Source organism: Emys orbicularis, chromosome 8, assembly GCF_028017835.1.
Source record: "Emys orbicularis isolate rEmyOrb1 chromosome 8, rEmyOrb1.hap1, whole genome shotgun sequence".
In the NCBI taxonomy this organism is placed as follows: Eukaryota; Metazoa; Chordata; order Testudines; family Emydidae; genus Emys; species Emys orbicularis.
The window spans coordinates 45787122-45805166 of NC_088690.1; the positions used below are offsets into that span (position 1 = coordinate 45787122).

The 18045-nt window shown below is 42.0% G+C and overlaps 1 protein-coding gene across 3 annotated transcripts; it reads right to left on the reverse strand.

The window, feature by feature from the left end:
- Positions 1-615: 615 nt before the first annotated feature.
- On the reverse strand, positions 616-15013 carry LHX9 (LIM homeobox 9). Of its 3 annotated transcripts, XM_065409634.1 has the most exons (6): positions 14840-14956; positions 12893-13095; positions 11382-11737; positions 6887-6892; positions 5311-5513; positions 3797-4054 (listed from the first exon to the last, which is right to left on the reverse strand). In XM_065409634.1, exons 1-6 carry the CDS (start codon positions 14954-14956, stop codon positions 3797-3799), a joined length of 1143 nt encoding a protein of 380 aa, XP_065265706.1. The 3 variants fall into 3 exon arrangements, with proteins under 3 accessions (XP_065265707.1, XP_065265706.1, XP_065265704.1); XM_065409635.1 differs by lacking the exons at positions 3797-4054; positions 6887-6892 and adding an exon at positions 616-672 and having other exon boundaries at positions 14840-15013; XM_065409632.1 differs by lacking the exon at positions 6887-6892 and having other exon boundaries at positions 14840-15013.
- Positions 15014-18045: the final 3032 nt, after the last annotated feature.

The window sequence follows — 18045 nt, forward strand, 5'->3', positions numbered from 1 at the left end:
TATTTATTATACAAGAAACATCAAAGAGAAAATTCATCATACAGAAATGTACACTATTGGTGACAGATGGAAAAGTGCATGCAGATTTCTTTGTTTTATTAAAAAAAAGAAGTCAGAAACAATCGTACTAAAATTACTGGGTTTTGATCCCCATGATCTTAAATGAGTGAAAAGTTTTTTCTCTGAATTTACAATATGCCATTTAACAGATATGACTAATACACATTAGCAAGCAGGTGGAATGAAAGCATTCGGATTTTATTTTACAAGTACTTGTGCTTGACAAATGTGATTTTTAATTTGTTTTTAAGAAGAATTGTCTTCAAATATGGGCTGGGTAGATTGCTGCCAGGTTGCTCTGGTTTTATACACAGTTTCTCTAAATTTGTTTTTAATACCACACAAATTGTTTAAGCCTTTTGTTCTGATAATTAAACACCATAAAATAACATATGTTTTGTTAACATTCAGGAAATGACATCTGAGTCTTTTATTTTATTTTTTAAATTTTTTTGGCTCAAAATTTTTTTAAATATATGATTATCATAACCTAATATTGTCTTTGTCTTCACTGCAGTGGATTTCCGATCAAACTTTTCCCCTTCTTTTAATACTTTAGGGAATTTTCAAACGTCGGGATGTTTGGCTGTAATGCCCCAAGATTTGTTCTCCCTGAAAGAAATCATAGTGACAATTTATTAAACTACAGAGCAACCTGGCTTTTAGGGGTCTGCAATTCTAGTTTGTGTTCAATATACCTAGCATTAAATCTTGATTCATTTCATCATAATTATTTGTTATATTTTTCATGCAATTACTGTAGCTGCTAGTTATCTGATTTTTAAAATCCTAAGATAAGGTTGCAATATCAAATCAGTGGGGCATTACTTTTCATGTGCAAAAAAAAAAGGGGGGGGGTAAAAATTAAAACCTAAGTTGCGCCATCAATGGTAAGTACATTTACTATGAAGAAAGTGAAAACCTAAAAAGAAATCACATTTATAAGATTGCGTTCCCATGTTTAACATCATTCATTCATTCATTCATTCATTCATTCATTCATTCATAGTAAAAATGCAGAGACACATAGATACAGGTAGACTTAAATTAAAAAAAAATGATGGGAAATAAAACTCCTTGGATCCAAAATGATTTATTCACACAAATTTAATAGGATATATCACAATTGTTTGGTCCATAAATATTTAGGGGAAATAGTTTCTATACAATGCATTTATCAATAAACAAAGAAACATGGACAATTTTGCTAGACCACTTACTGTACTATAAACACGAAGCTCAATATATAAGATTATTGAATTTATCAACTATATCTGAAAGAGTGCACAACTGCTTTCTATGACATGTTTGTCCCCTCTAACAGGATACACCATAAAAAGAGTTTCAGAAATAAGAGGTAAAACAGTACAAAACTAGTGAGGTGTCAAAAGGGCTTAAAACAGTTAATTTAACAAACAACACATATATCCTGATTTTTCACAAACTTACTCCCAAGTTATATCATAAGGCACATAGTAGAACTGAGTTATAATTAGTCTACTTAATAAAGTAGATCTATAGTACCATATATTGTTCTGTCAAAGAACAAAATTTATAAGTATCAATATTTTTACCTGTAAAAGTGTATTAATAAAGATCTCAGCCTTACCAAGGTTGTTTGGTCTGGTTAGTGGTAAATGCCCATAAGGTAATAGAAATAGGAAAAGTCAAGATTTAAGCTCCATAGAAGATGATAACCATACTTGCTAAATATATAATGGCAAACACACCTTTCTTCTATTACAGTGTTAACATCTCTTCCATCATCTTTTTTTTTAAAAAATAAGCTACTTTTCTGTGCTAATTTTCTAAAAACCCTGAGCAAAAGTTACAATAATGCACTTTAATGTGGGCAGTGAACTGTCAATATGTAACCACACATTTATACAGCCAAAAAGGACACCTTTAAAATATATTAAATAGCCACTTTCACCACCAAAAGAGAGATTTGATGGGGTCTAAAAAGTGGATTCTATGTGCAAAGTTATTCTTAACAATCCACTAAAAGCAAGATGTAGATCTTGACTGGTTTTTTGTTTTTGTTTCTCAGACTTTCCACAATCTAATTGTTTTTAACTACAATAAAGGGGAACAAATGAACATTCACCACTGCCCAGACCATTCAGACTTTTAGCTTAATTAAAAGAAAGAAAAAAGAAAAAAAAAAGAAAAAGAAAAAGAAAAAAAATTGCTATTGTAAACTAGGAAATGTATTTAGATCAGCATCCACAAGGTCTTCTGAGTTTATCTGCCTCAAAGCTACCCACTGCCAATTCCAAATTTCATAAGAATTCTTCTAATGCATTTTTCTTTTATACAAAAGTTAAAAAACTAAAGTATATATTAGAAATATTAATGTACTAAAGATTTAAGTTCATGTATTAAACAAAGTGTCTGATACAATCTCATGAAACATCTAAAATAAATTCAAAATAGCATGAATAAAATGTACTAAAATCAGTTTCCTTAAACATCTTAATAAATTATATTTTGCTTATTTCCATCTTCCCTGAAAAAGTTTAATTAATCGAGAATTGCCTTAGTAATAAAGATATGTATACATTTAGAACTTCATCCTACACTCACTAAAGTTAATGACAAATCTCCCATTGGCTTTAATGATGCAGGATCAGGGCAATATAGAGTGAATTGTTTTCTTTTCTTTTTTTAATTAAAATCAGTGGCATTTATGGCAGAGTGGGAAAAAATGAAATTTTGCCTAGGCAATGCTAAAACTTATATTGAATTATTCAGCCTTGTGGCCCAATCCTGCAAACAGTGATGCAACAGAGTAACCTTACTCATATGAGAAAACTCATTGAAATCAACGGGACTTTTCATTTGAATAGTTCCTCTGGTGTATACTTTAGTGAGCCTCCTTACATGAGTAAAGTTACTCTGGAGCATAAGTGTTTGCAGGATTAAGGCCTTTGGTGTGCATAATTCAGAATTCACAGACCAAGGGCCTGATCTTGCAGTCCTTACCTACACACCAGTCCCATTGAGCCTAATCCTGCAAGTCCTCCATCCGTGCCCTACTCCCACTGGTGTCAATGGACATTCCACATGGATGAATGGCTTGCAGGGTTGAGATTATTGACCTGCATGGGAATTTTGGGTGCTCAATGAATACAGGGTCAAGCTCATAACTAATATTTATACAAACAAAAAAGAAGAAGAAGAAGAAGAAAAAGAAGAAGAAGCACTGACACTTGGAATGCCTCTGTCTATTCCAATTCCTAATTTGATTTGTTTTGTAGGTGTGAAAAATACATAGTATGAAACTTAAACATGTATTATAAAAATAAAGTTAGACTTAGGACTCTGAAACTCCATAAATGCACATACAATCCTGGAGCAGCAAACTATTGGCTTTAAATGAACTGTTAGAGGCTTTCTCGGATTATCAGACTGGGAATATAATTTTCTTCTCCCTCTCTTCCCCCCCAAGATTCTGGAAATAAGTAACATACAATTTTAAGAGGCACTTATTAGAATGATTCATAACTTTCCCTTCAATTGTCTGATGAATTAAAAAAAATCCAAATACAATTTATAGACAAAATATGTTCATTTATAATGGAGACATATTACTGCAAACTCATTTGCCAAGTGGCTGCAGATGCTACACACCAAGCTGTTTGTTTTTCCAAATATTTTGTGGGTTTGTTTAAAAAAAAATAAAGAGTCTTGTAAATAATAATAAAGAAGAATAAGAATAAAAAAAACTCAAATGTTAGAAAAGGTTCGTTAAGGTAGTTTGTGAGGGGCTCCCGGATTCGTGGCTGTCCAAGTTAGAGGTCACTGATGTCACTACAGTGATAGTGGGATTGGTCAGGTCTGTTAAAGTGGTCGCAGTGCCGGGTGGAGTGAGAGCGCCGCTGTCTGCTGAGGGCGGTGCCGGAAGTGACGTGCCATCAGCTTTATCGACACCCCCATTCTCCTGCCGCAAAAGGTTCCTTCTGAATTTGGCTCTTGCGTTTTGGAACCAAACCTGCAAACCAATCCCAATTGATTTCTTTACCGATGTTTGCTTTTTGTTTTTGTTTTTGCTTTTATGTATTTTTATGTTTGTTTTTGTTTGGCAAATCATCTAAGTAACTCTACATCTTTGTTTACTACTAGTTTGCATTGCTTCCGTCATACAAAGGCATCTGTACATTAGGTCCAGCACTGTGGGTGCTGATTAATGGAACATTGAAGCCCACGATGAGGATCTCCTAGAGCAGCCTTGCAGAAGTCTACTCACCCACTCATCCAAGGAGAGTAACTTTTCTGATGGGCAAGTAACATATCCTTGGGGTGGGGGGTGTTGTTCCATTACCTAGGTCATCATGGTAAAGGATGGGTAAAGTAAAGATTTTGTGCTTGGGCTGGTAAACTTTTGTGACCATTTTTAAAGTCTGAAAACTTTAAAAGGGGAAATGACACCATCCCCTATAGCACTGGTTATTAATATGGGTTTCCTAGTCCTCTTCCCTATAAAGCTGTGGGTTCATTTAAAATGTTTTAGGTGACATGTAACATGGACAAGCAATTAATGCTAATAGATTCTCCTTTTGCCTCGATCACTGCCCTCTCTCTGCACACTGCACACAGCACTACATACCTCATTTTAATTTCACGGAGCTAGCACACAATGAGAGGGGATTTACAGTTATTTATTTTTTTTAAACTGTGTTTTTTGGGGGGAGTATTTTAGGTAGGGGAGTGACTAACTGTTGACTTTACTATGGAGGCCCTTAGTGATAGACATGGAGAAAGGAAGCAATCTGGTCCTGGAGGATCGTATCAGCCAAAGCTTGCTTGCCATATCCCAGGGAAACCTAGACTTTGCCCAACCAAGGGCCACAATGACAACTTAGGGAGCCCAAAGGCTGCACCTCATTTGTGTAAAATGGAGCAGATTGCTTCTACCCACTTAATATAGAGGTCACCACATAGAAACTACAAGTCCCACAATGCATTGCTTCCCTCGCTGGGGCTTGTAGTCTCTGGAGATAGTTCCCTCATATCGAGGATGAGGGTGATCACAAACCACATTTCAGAATTCTGTGGGCTGAATTTGGGTGGTGAGCTATACACTGCCATATAGTACTTTACCCATTAAGTTCTCTGCACACTCACTAGGGACACAGCAATATTATACTAAGAAGAAGAGATATACATATAACAGTCTAAATAAGGGAGATACTATTATATTGGCAGGGGGAGGGGAGTTTTGTCAAGCCTGTGATGGTGGCTTCTTACCTGCAGAACTCTCTTGGTCAGGCCCGTTTTCTGGGCAAGCTGCTTGAGGTCCTTGGCATCTGGGTTGTGGTTGATAGCAAAGTAGGACTTCATGGTGCGGAGCTGGTGGTGTTTGAAGGAAGTGCGCATGCGCTTAGTCTTCTGGGAAGGGGGGTAAGGCTGCTGGTCTCTGTCCAGGTGATCTGCCTCATTCTCATTACAACCTGATCAGTAAACAACATGACACAACAAGGAGTTGGTGGTGATCATGCATCATACTGTAGTAAATAAAACTAAGGCAAGTTTCCAGAATCACACGCTATTTTTGGAGAAGAAAGAGGGGATTGAGCTAATATGGTGTCGGGATGGGCAGGAAGTGGTATTTAGATTAACAAATAAAAGTCAGGAGGAGGATGGCCTTTTCCTGTTCTTAACATTTATTATATCCCCCAGGCTCACACCTGCTAAGGAAACAGTATATTGAGGGTAGATCTGCCAAGTTTCACTGCTTTGGCATTAATTTTCAGGTCCCTCTGGTGATGAAGGTTTTGTTATGTTTCCAAAGAGTCATTTAAAATTTCACTCATTGAAACTGCCCTAGCTTGAGAGAAGAGTAAAGATCAAACCAACATTTTGAATCCTCCCAAATCACCACTAGGCAAAAAAAGAAGCATTAGGTAGGAAGGCTTGTTATGACAAGTATAAATACTGAATTGTTTGTTGATAAAACCCAAAATAAATACATTTGGATTCTGCCTAGAATTTTATATGAAAAGTGTTGGGGTTGGTGCCTGCAATGTTACCACAGCTAGATTGGCACCTACATAGACCATTCTGTGGAATGGCCAACTACAAGACCACAGAGCTAAAGATGTGCCTTGATTTGATGATGTGTAAAGTTGTTAAAGTGACTTTGAATGAGAAATATATTACAGATTACTGCCTCATGGGTGTGAGTTGCACACCAGGCCAGTAGTAGTGCTGGGTACCATGGTGTCACTGCCTATGCTTGGGACAGGAATGACACAAATACCAAGAAAAATAACAAAGTCATCCATGTTATACTTTTTGGCCTGGAAAATAATCTGATAACTTTCAGGATTATATTTTACAAAGCTAGCTCAATCACACAGAGGGCAAACCTGATTGTCACATAACAAAGAATATGAATTTAAAAAAAATAATTTAAAAATTGTTAAGAATGTACCATGTAAATTAGCCCAGGCTTCATTAATTCTTCATCTGAATTTCCTTTAGTCTACTTCCCTACAGTTGGATTTATTAACTAGTTTTAGCCAACTCCCAGTCCCCCTCCCCCAACATGGAAAACACACAGCTAGCATTTTGCATTGCATCAGTCAGTAGAGCCTCTGAGACCTGCAGTGCTAGAAAGAGGTAAAACAACTTTCAACTACCCCAAAAATAAAAAGCTCAAGTCTTCTCAGAGCTTTGCTCCCTACTGAATTAAGAGATAAGTCAACAGTTACATATGGTAGCTGCACAACACATAAACAAAGGATCAGGTGAATGCTCATCCAGGATGGAAGAGATTCTAGCTTCAATTATAGTCATATCTGTATTTTCAAATAAAATAAACTGACAGCTCTGAAACCATCTGGAAGTGGAAATTACCTTGGAAGTAACTTAGGATCAGGTTTCCAATATTTTTACTCTTGCTGAATAACACTTTATTCCACATGCAGTCCTACTGCCTTCAATGGGACTGTTTGAGCAGTAAAATACTATTCATGGTGAACAAGGATATCAAAATTTGGCCCTAAGAAGTTATTTTAGCCAATTGCAGGCCATTCTTTATTAAAGCATTGAAGTTATGCAGCAACAATTCCAGTTTATCTGACTGTCTAGCCTAGCTAGCCTCTTATAGCACATTTGTCACCATGGTTTCTGAGCATTTATTTATTTATCATGGCTTGGCTTTTCCAAGGTGCCTAAGTCAATGGAACACGGGCTCATAACTACCTCAGGTGCCTTTGACAATCCCAATTTATATAATAATTACACCAGTCTGTTCTCTAAGTGGCTGAAATAGCATTGTGTGGCTTAAAATGCTACATTATTGCCTGAAAAACTAGTCTACAGCTCAAATTCAGGCAATACATTACTGCATGTTTCTTTGCACCATCTTTTTTTTAAGTGGCCAGCACAATACACTTCCCATTGTCAAGATCTCACCAAATACACTTTGCATAGTTATTACATTTACACACCATAAGAGATCGAGTTCTTGAGCAATAGCTGTGCAAAACATTGCTCTAGGGAAAGAAAAATTGCCTTCATTTTGAGATAACTTACACTGTTCAGATTTGATGACCTTTCTGTCCTTTGGACAATTGTTCAACACAGTTGCTCTCAAAATAGAAATTATTTCTAACATATAGTAGCTAATATGGATCAAGTACATTATTTATAGGGTACTTATCACTGTAGTATCTGAGCCCCTCACAAATATTAATGGTGTTAGCGTCATAACCCTTTGAAGTATTGTTAGGTCTCCAGTTTGTAGCTGAAGAACAGAGAAACAAAGAGATTAAGTGATTCGTCCAAGGTCACAAAAGAGGACTGTGTCAGAGCCAAGAACAAAACCCAGTTCTTCTAGAGCCTACTCCAGTGCCTAGCCACAACACTATCCTGCCTCTTTATGTGTGTGTGAATATATAAAATATATACACATACATACACACATAATCTAAGCAAGATTCATATAATCTTGTTTGAGAATAAACTTTTTCTCCATTGTGTGATCAAATTGTTTGCTGAATCAGGGCTAGCAACACATTTAATTCATTTTTTTAGAAGTTTGGGTTGTTTCCATAATGTCCTTCACCTTGCAGTATGAATAGGTCGATATATGTGTTTTGATTAAGAAAGCATCTTGATTTATTGGAAAGGTAAGTTTTTGCCCCTCTTCAGATTATTTTACATCGTCAATTACAATCTAGCTTTGACACAACAAATGGATTCCTTTGCCTAGCTGCAGAGTTCAGTCCGAAACTTGATAAGTTTTAGCACAAATACGTTATGGAAATGTTTAAATTATGTTCTAGTGTTCAGAGATGTTTTCACAGTGAATTACAGCTAAGAGACAAAACAATCACTGAGCACTAGTGTCCATGTTCAGGAATCCATCAGGGTGTAAAATTGCAGTTAAACAGGTCTAAAGACAAATATTTTGGCTTTAGTAATGATCAGGCTTCTGATAAACATAGTTCTTTAACGAGTTTTCAGCCTTTACCTGAGAAATACGCCTGCCTACAGATGCCACTAGGGGTCACTAACACATTCATTTAGCAATTCGAACATGTGGAGTTTGAAAAGTAGAACAGACTTGGAATTGCAATATTTTAGAGGTGGAAAAACTTACTGGCTTTCTTTTGTACAGAATTCAATGAAATACCACCAAAGAGAAAACACCTTTTTGCTGCCCTGACACATACAATTGAAAGTGATATTTGGTGAGGTCTTTTAAAACCAAATCCATCGTGCCTGACAAAAGACTTTCACTTCATCCTTTCTATCCTGTTGTGTTGAATTAGATTAGAGAATCAGTACCTAGGTTTCCAGCTAAACCGTTAATTACATATGCAAAAGGGCAGCACATGTTGTGGCTAGTATTGAGAGAAAGATACCCTAGAATACTGCCTTTTAGACTCTTCCCTGCTTTGGGAAAGTATAAGTGTTTAAACACCCGATCTGTCCCCCACTTTTCCGATTGCTCTAAATTCACGCTTTGAATCCTGTATGTTTATTTCTATTTAGATTCGTTACTCTTTGGAGACAATTACATAAAATAATAGTTCTCAGTCCTGAAGCCAAAGGCGAACGAGGAAAAATGTATTTTTTTTAAATGGCTGCCTCCTACAGAGGGTTTTTTCCCCTTTCAAATAACAGTTATATCTATTTCATGTCATTCTAAAACCATCAGAGATTCTGTGGCTTTCTTGGGTGTTAAATTGGTCAATGGTTGGAATTATCAGCGCTAGACCGTCTTTAGTTTAGTTGTAAAATGTACTTTCTCCAGACCACGTGCCAGCACTGAGTATTTATAGTCTCCCCCTTTCCTCCTCCCCCCAAATTGATATGCTAAAGCTACAAAAATTATATTGGCTGATCTTGACTGAGTCGAAAGAAGCCGGTCAGAAGTAGCTTCGTTTTACTCAACACAGTTTTACTCAACACATTTTCCCGTGTAAACTCTGCGTTCCCGTTTGGGTGAGCTACATTTTGTCTCCTAGTCAGTCCTAGATGAGGCTTTTTAACCTCCTTTGCAGAGAGTGGCCCCGCTAACTATCTGGGGGCGATTGGGAGAAAGAAAGAAAAGACTTTTTAGCCTAACATACAAACGCAAACACCACATTTGCCTTTAAAAATGCGTTTCACTGCGCCCCACATTAGCGTTCAAAGGGTTTTTCGCTGTAGCCAATTTTTTTCGCCTTTCCCCAGGCTTGTGAGCCTAATTATCACAGTGGATTACTTCTAAATGTTTGGTTTCTAGGGGTCTGGGGGAGCTCGGACAATTGATGCGAATAAGGAATAACATGGATCCAAAACTGAATTCCTGGCTCTCAATCCACCGTTAGAAGCGAGTGACTGGGCTACAGGTTCCCCTTCCGTCATACCCTTTAGGGAATTGATTGGGGACTGCTCAGTGGCCAGGGATTCCAATGTCATCTTCAATTAACAAAGAACAATTAATGCACTGATTGCCCTGGCTCCAAGGTCCACGCATCAGAGGAGCTGAAATAGCCTCGCACAGCCAAGCAGTTCCACACTGAAGCCCTCTTCACAAACAGCCCCAAAGAGAAGTGCCCGTCCGGGGAGGACTGGGGTTTGTGCTGGTGGGAGGAAGGGAGGAGGAAGGGAGGAATCTTTGTGTCTCGGTGGCAGTGGGTTGAACTTGGGGACGGAATTCCAGGCCGGAGTTGGTGCGTTTGTATGGAGCGCAGAGCAGTTTCTTCAAACTGAAATAGACAGGTCCCCTTTTCTGTGCACTCCTCCGCGGTGACCGCTTCAGAGCGCTTTGCTTCATTGAACCAAGTTGTGAGTCCTCGAGCGCCCCACATTACAGGACATGGACACACCATCCATAGGCGCCTTTCCCAGCCAAACTGCAGATCACCGCCCAGAATTCCGTCCCCCAGCTTAACTGGGAGTTAAAAGTCTTGCTGCCTACACGGGAAAACACAAAGCTGCTCACTGTAACACCCCCACCCCCAACACACACCTTTCTTTCCGTGTTACAGGGCAACTCATGAATAAATCGAAACTCAGTAAAAACATTCGTTTGGGATCGGTCAGTTTTAAATTCGGTTAATTCGTTCGTCTTCAGGTTAGTGAAACTCCGTGTGACTTGCCTGAAACTATTTAATTCGGGCCCGTGGCGCTTTCTGGTGCGGAAATAGTTCTGATGTTTGGATGACAAAGGTACTAACGTTAAAAGCGTTTCAAATAATAACGCGGTTTCAGCTCAGCTGTTGTCCCTTCCTTTCATTGGGAACGGAGCAGATACGCTCCTTGTTATTGCCCCGCTGCAGGGAGCTGCTGGCGGAGGAGAGGGTTAAAAAAAAAAAAGTGCCAGCAAAATAGGAAAATATTCAGCCTGAGGAATGGGTTACAACAACTCTCTACGGATTCACATGCAGGCCTGCGGGCCTACGGAAATCAGACATGTTTCCTCCAGATTTATTTTCTGTTGATCAGTTTAGGTGACCCTGAATTGGGGTCCGAGTGGTGGAGGGTTTGATTTTGAGACAATCAAAGCAACCACATCTCCCGCATTCCTACAGAAACATAGGGCTGGGTTTGGGGGCAGGAGTGGGGGTGTTGTCTTCACCCTGGGAAGTGACTGTCTGGGTATTTGACATTAATAGAGGAAGACAGCTTTTTAGAAGGGCTTCTGTTCGCTTTCCTGCAAATGCTCCAACCCTCAGAGGACTGTTTGTTTGATTTTCCAATGGTTAAGCAAGATTTGGCCTGGCTGAGTTACAGACGCACTGCTGGCTGGGGAGGGGAGGTGAGGGGAGTCTGAGAAGGCCCCTTTCTGTGGAGTGAAAGGTTCAGGGCGCTGTTCTCACCTGAGTTGTAACTGACGATGTCCACTCCTAGAGCTGGGCTTTTTCTCTTCCTGGGCCTCCCTTTCTGGACTGTGCCAGTGCCATTGAAGTAAGGCAGTGCCAGCCCTCCGCTCTTGGCAGCCAGCTCAGTATAGCTCAACTGAGGCGGGTATTCGCCTTGCAAAAGGGTCTCGAAATGGGCCCTGCAGTAAACCAGGTTGTCCTTCATGCCAAAGTGATCGCCTGTGGTCAGAGTCTTGTTGCATGTGGTGCAGGTGAAGCAGCTCAAGTGATAAACCGACTCCCTGGCTCTCATGACCATTTCAGAGGCTGAGATCCCAAGGTGGCAGCGGGCACATCTCTGCACGGAGAACCTTCTGAAGGAAACAGAAAAGTGGGCATCAACCAGGAAGGTGCTAGGTACTGCCCAGCCCCCGGGTGCTGCCCAGCTCCCCTGACTTGAATCACACACCTCCCACCCTCGTTTCTGCTCCTGAACTGAGAGCCTAAAAATATTTGCTCCCCAAATCTTGCAGCTGGACCCGTTTCTACCCAACCCTCAGAGAACGGCCTTCACGTAGGCCTCTCCTGAAGCCTCCGCCCTGGCTAATGTAAACTCTTTGGGCTTGTTAGAAACTCTATGTATGAGAAAACCAGAATGGGCCAGAAATAGTCCACTTTAATTTTCTCAGGAAACTGATCTTTCTGCCTGGATTTTTTTATTTTTTAATTTTATTTTACAACATCTCGACTAGCGTTAATGAAGATAAATAAGCAGCATTGGGAGAAAACTTGTTCTCACTTCCCTTTCGTTCCTTAAACCGTAAACCAGATTGAGAGGCTGGGAGGGAGAGAGAACGTGGCACCCGGGGGAAAAAAACAGAAAATCAAAACAAATCAAGCAAGCCACAAAACTGCGCTCTGCTGGAATTCTGCCTGTCTAGAGCCACTGACCGATGAGAATTAAAAATCTAGTCGTGAGCTGGAAGGAGTTGATTTGATTTAGCAGAAAGGATGGTTTGTTGTATTAATAAGAGCTGTCTCTGCTATTTTTTACAGCGTCTCTCCAAACCGGAGCTTTGCCATTACCTAGCCAGTTCAGGATGGTTACCCCTGCTCTTGGGAAACGGGAAATAAATATACACGCTACAGCGAGAGGGAAACTTTTGTTTGAAATTTAGGCAGCGATCCACAGCACCTAGATCAGTGGAAAACTGACTGTCTCCTGTTGTTGTTTATATCGTAACATGCTTTAACTTTGTCTCTTGAAAATGTCGATCAGTATTTTACACGTGCGAGATTTACAAAGGGGGCACATTTGATACAATTGCCCTAAAGCCACGTGTATATAAACGGTAAAAAGCAACATTGCTTTTTACAGATTCAGACTAACACGGCTACCCCTCTGATACTGTATATAAACGAGGAGTCTCTGCCTATAAGAAGCTATCCCGAGCTGGAGATGAGCGGTTTGGCCGCTGCTGTTCTGGGAAGGGATGTGCATTTGAACCGGTAGGGACTGAGTGCTGTACCTGTAATAATCCTCCTTGCAGTAAATACTGCCGTCCTTGGCAAAGCAGGTGAGTTCTGACTCCAAAGCCAGTTTACATTCACAGCATTTGAGACACCTGAGGTGCCATTGTTTGTCAACAGCCAGCAGGTAATATCTGTCTGAGATCTTCCCTCCACAACCAGCACACAAAGCAGGCTTCTCGGGGCTCATTGGGGGCATGTTCTGCAAAACAACCACACAAAAGTGGATGAGAAAGCAAATCAAGACAAGCGGGCGGTGTGATGCTTGGACTGGGACTGCCGCAAGAACCAAAGGCAGGGCTCACAGAAAAAAAACCCATCTGTTTGGAACCGAACTGGCTGCATTTGCTCTGGCCTTTGAGGGGGCCAGACCATCTCCCCTAGGGAAGTATTTACTAGGACACGACTTGGCTGTTTAGCCCATTACACCTTCTCTAATGATGTAACTTCATTTCTGTACCTGTAGCCCGGTGATTAGGCCTCACTAGGAAACGAGAACTGATTGTTTTCTAGTCCTGGGGAAGTTACAGAGTTGGATGTATCTTCCCCGTTAGCTTTAAAATTGCATCTTTTGGTGCTAGGAAATCCAGACTAGCGAGTATTTTACAAGTAGGAAAATATCTCCTTGCTGCCCTGGAAATTTGCATCAGTGGAGACACTCCCAATTCGAATTCCTGTTAAATTTGAATACAGCTTAAACTATTTAAAACCCCTCCTCTAAATGCAAATAGGCCACTTAAAGCAGAAATGAAGGGGAAATAGTCCATGAAGAATTAATTGAGAACAAGCAAAATGTTGGAGAGTGATCCTAATGAAAAGAATGCACAGGGAGGGTTTCCCCCTTAAAATTATTAACTTTTCCTTTCATTAATAAACTTTTTCAAGTTTCTGTTGGCCTGTTTTCCATAAGAAATCGCAGTAATAAGAAACGGAGATGGAGGGATAGTGTACATACCAGACTAACCCCCCAAACGTGAACTTAAAATAGTTGGGTTTTGTTTTGTTTTGTGTTTTATGAAAAGTAAAAAATCCATCTGTTCTTATCACCGAATTCTTTTTAGCTGCAAATGCAAACGCAATTCAATGTTTTCCCTCTTTTGTAACAACTGGGGGAATGAGTTGAATTAACACTGTAAAACCATCAGGAGTTTATTTAACGGGGGGACCCAATAGCTCGGTAAAGCAGTTCCCCAGGCGATTACTTTGTGTTCTAGTGCTCAACGGAAGTCCTACAAGTAGGAGAAAGGCAGGAGCTCGCTTTGCAGAAGATATTGCATGAAGCTAGGGGACCGTTTCTCCAGACGTGGGGTGCTAAGGTTTCAACTCGTTTGCTAAGAAAAGAGATATTATTTCCAGACAATGTATCGTAAGAAATAACATTCAGCGGGGCTGCTCCCTTTTCAGACATTACAGCTACATTTTTACTTTAAACACTGCCCCTCGCCCGGAAGAAAACAAACTATTTTGCAGCGAAGATTTCTACAATCCAGTTTGGAAAGTGCCAGGGCTGCTAAGGGTAAAATGCACCTTTTCAAAACCCGGCCTGTAGCCCCTTGATAAACGAGAAAGCAAGGCCCCCACTGCAAACTATGCAGGAGTCAGAGGTCTGCTTCGCTGTAATGAATTAAAACGTGTCCCTCTTATGAAACTTAAAATATTTTCCCTCTTATGACTCAGTTGAGCGCGCGCGCGCACACACACACATAGACACACACACACACAAATATTAGACGAATGCATGGCTCAGCCTCCCAGCATAACAGACTCCATTAGAGAGCGATTGGTGTTTAACGTGAGCCTCAGAAATGTTTCTAAACTTAAGGGGCGTAAGGGAATGGGGGAGGGAGGAAAGCAGAGTCTCTCTCTTCCCCCAGGCTGTGTCTATCAGAGTGCAGGCTCGTATCTTGCAGTGATTCCCTTTAAAGGGGTGCTCGCTTCTTTCTTACCGTTTCCCGGCCGTTCATCTGTCCGCCTTTGGCCAGGCGGGACTCGGTCTTGGATCTCCTCTCCATCTCCTCCATGATTCCTTGGATGTGGCCTCCGGAGATCCCGTGGAAAAGCATGGCTGGGGGACGGAAAGGACAAGTATTTTCTTCTGCTCTGCACCCCACTATTTCCATATACAGACCCCAGAGTCTTTAGATCATCCAAAATGTCTACACCAAGGCGCACGGCTCAGGCAGAGGGAGATTGCAATAGTGGCTTCTCTTTGCACAAGCACCGAGGGCTTCCTGAAGATGTGCAGAAAACAAACAAGGGGGAGAAGAAAAATAATATAGTAAGAATAACAAAAACAAAACAAAAAAACCAAGCAGGAGAATCTGTTACTGCGCTGGAGAGCGGGGGCTCCTGACTGGAGAGACTTGGAACTAGGGGCAGCCAAATCGGCCGGGAAAGGAAATAGTTTTGAACACAAAGAAAGCAAAAAGAAGTGCTATTTTCAGCAGTCCCTGGTTGCTTTAAAGTTCCCAGTGCCTGTAGGTTGGATTTGGGACTGCTGCTTTCCGGAGCTCTGTCCAATTTGTTAAGAGACTAAAGCCAGCCCATTTTTGATAATTTAGTAGGAGGAGTTCTCTCCCTAGAGCTGCCACTGATTTTTATTCAGACAACAAAGACCTGTCATCCTCCTCTCAACCCCCGGTGATGGGCAAGCAGTGACAAACATGCCAGTTGGGGATGGTGGGTGGGGTGGGATCTATACCCCCACCCCACCCCAAACACACACACACACACACACACACACACACTCCCAGGAAACGGGGGTTACAGGCACAAGGGAAACTCAGAGCATCCTGTGCAGGGTTGGTGAGCTGAGAAGTGCGACTGGACTGTTTTGGTGGGTCTCTCCCATCTCGCCTCCCCCTCCCCCCAGCTTTGCCCATAGAAGTGCAGGATCTTGCAGTGTTTATTGTCTCACTTGGTGGTGCTGAATGGCCAAGGCCGCCTATAGACCCCAGATTCACCCCCATTTGGGCCCTTTGGTGGTGGCAGGAAAATGAGGAGAACACCTTTGTGGGCGTAGGTGGAGGTTACTATCGTGGGGAGCGGCTGGACCTTGCCAGCAGTGTAATTAACCAAATAGCATTAAGCAACCTCCCCCTTCCCCCAGTTATTGTGTCCACGGAAATGATGCTGGATAATTAGCCCCGCTAGTGTCCGGTGGATCCAGGCTTCCACGTGGAAGACGTAACCGCAGACTCGGGGCAGAGATTGCACGCTGGGGATAGCGACAGGCACCTTGCTCCTGCCCAGCCGCAGGGGGATCAGTAACCCCCCAGCATCCCTCCCAGGTGAAGTTTAAACTTCCAGCCGTGTTAACGTCCAGCCGGGCGCAGACCCCCGTCCTTCGCCCTCAGCCTCACAGTGCAAGCAAACCCCAGCCGCAGCCCCACCTTGTCCCGTGAGCTGGGGAGGGGGGTTATGGGGCAGGGAGGAAGCCCCCCCTGGAACCATTCCCCAGCTGCAGCGCTGCGCCGCGCACTACAACCCCCGGGGAGAAACGGGGATTTCAGCTGGCTGCGCCGGTGCCAGCGAGCGCTGTGTGCAGGGCTGGGTGGGACAGTCAGTCTGGGCCAGCTCTCGGTTCTCCACACTTACTTTTCACACCATTCTCCGCCTTGCCTTTCTCTGCAACAGCTGCAGGCTGTTTCCTGACACCTCAATCCCCGCTGCAGGATCTTCCTGGCGGCGGTTCTGCTCCCCTGGCTCCCTTAGTGGCCTTCCGCCCTAAACTCCAGCATGACTCGTGAAAACACCCCCTCCAGCCCCCATTTCCTTTCGAACAGGGACTCCCGGAGTCTCCGCCCCCGCCCATGTAACCCCCAAATCCTCCCTTCTCTTTCGCCCCAAGTAGCTGAAATGAATGTTATTTGCAGATTGAGTGTTGCTACATTCCTTCCAGTGCCAGAATACAGCTCATAAAACACAATTTCACACAAAGATGGAGCCAATCAAGTGAAATAAGCCGGTATTTTTTTCTCTGTTGGCACACTAGACCCTGGACAGCAGGGCTGCTATTTACTGTAAGTAATGTAATTAGCCCTTTTGGATGGAAATCAATTTTTTTTGTTGCTTTTTTTTTTTAATAGGAGAGTAATTCCTATAACACGATACGGCAGACACAAAAGGGTCAGGGATTCTCCCTTAAAAATGGATAGGTACTCTCACAAATCGCAGTTTCCTGAAAAGCAGTCAACGCCTTGAAAAAAAAAGGGGGTGGGGATGTTCAGAGGGGTAGGTTCTCCTTGGAGAAAACAAGTCAATTAGCACAACAAGCCACAAGAAAAAGGTAAACAAGGCGATTCAATCCGGGCTGCGGGTGTTGTTTGCAGTGGAATTTCGAAACTTTAAATGTATTTATTTATTTATTGCCGAGCTGCCCAAACCAGGCCAGAAAATGAAAAAGTTGCCTCTCCACCCGCTTTGCCCCCCAAGAAAAAACAGTTGGGGGGGTATACAAGCCAGGATTGCACAGCAAGTGTGGGTAGATGAAGTTTAAGGAAAGGAATCCAGAAGCAACGGCTTTGCTGCCTAATGATAACGATTGTAATGGAAGAGAAAGGGGCTAATGGCTTAAAGGAAGAGGACGAACTCCACTCTCCACAGAGAAGAGATTTAAACCGTTTACAGAAAGTGTGTGTGGATACATGCACACACCTATTCGAGAGATTACGTGCGCGCGCATATATATATGGTGTGTGGTGTATTGTAGATTACGGAGCTATTTTGGAAATGATTAAAAATCTATTCTAAACAGATGGATGATATAAATATCCCCGTTATCATTATAAATCTAGTGAATTCCTCTTTGCCTAACGTGTTTTTTGGTCTCCTTCCAAATATTCCCGTTGCAGCGGTAACAAACCATGCCCTAACTAGCTAGCTTCCCAGTGTTTTCGGGTTTATGAGAACGATCAGGATTGCCCCGCAAGGCCCTGTTTTCCAGAGAGGAAGTCGCTTGCGTTTGGAATAGATACGTGCTCAAAATGTCCCCGGACTCAGCGTGGAGGGGACCCTAATCCGATGTGTGTTTGTTTCTCTCCTCAGCCGGGACCGCTCGAGCCCTGTCCTATGTGTGGCTGTTCCCTGCCCCTCTGACTGAAGCGGAGACCGAGCAAACTCATCGCCTGTGCCCGGAGCCGAGAGAGGTGTG

Bases quoted from the DNA above. Each gene is read 5' to 3' on its own strand.
- LHX9 (XM_065409632.1), bottom strand. From the start codon at position 15,013: ATGGAAATAGTGGGGTGCAGAGCAGAAGAAAATACTTGTCCTTTCCGT. The intron at 11,738-12,892 runs GTACAGCACTCA...TGTTTCCTTCAG, and splicing joins TGCAAGGAGGATTATTACAG to AAGGTTCTCCGTGCAGAGAT. The intron at 5,514-11,381 runs GTGAGAACAGCG...TTTACTGATCAG, and splicing joins CATCGTCAGTTACAACTCAG to GTTGTAATGAGAATGAGGCA.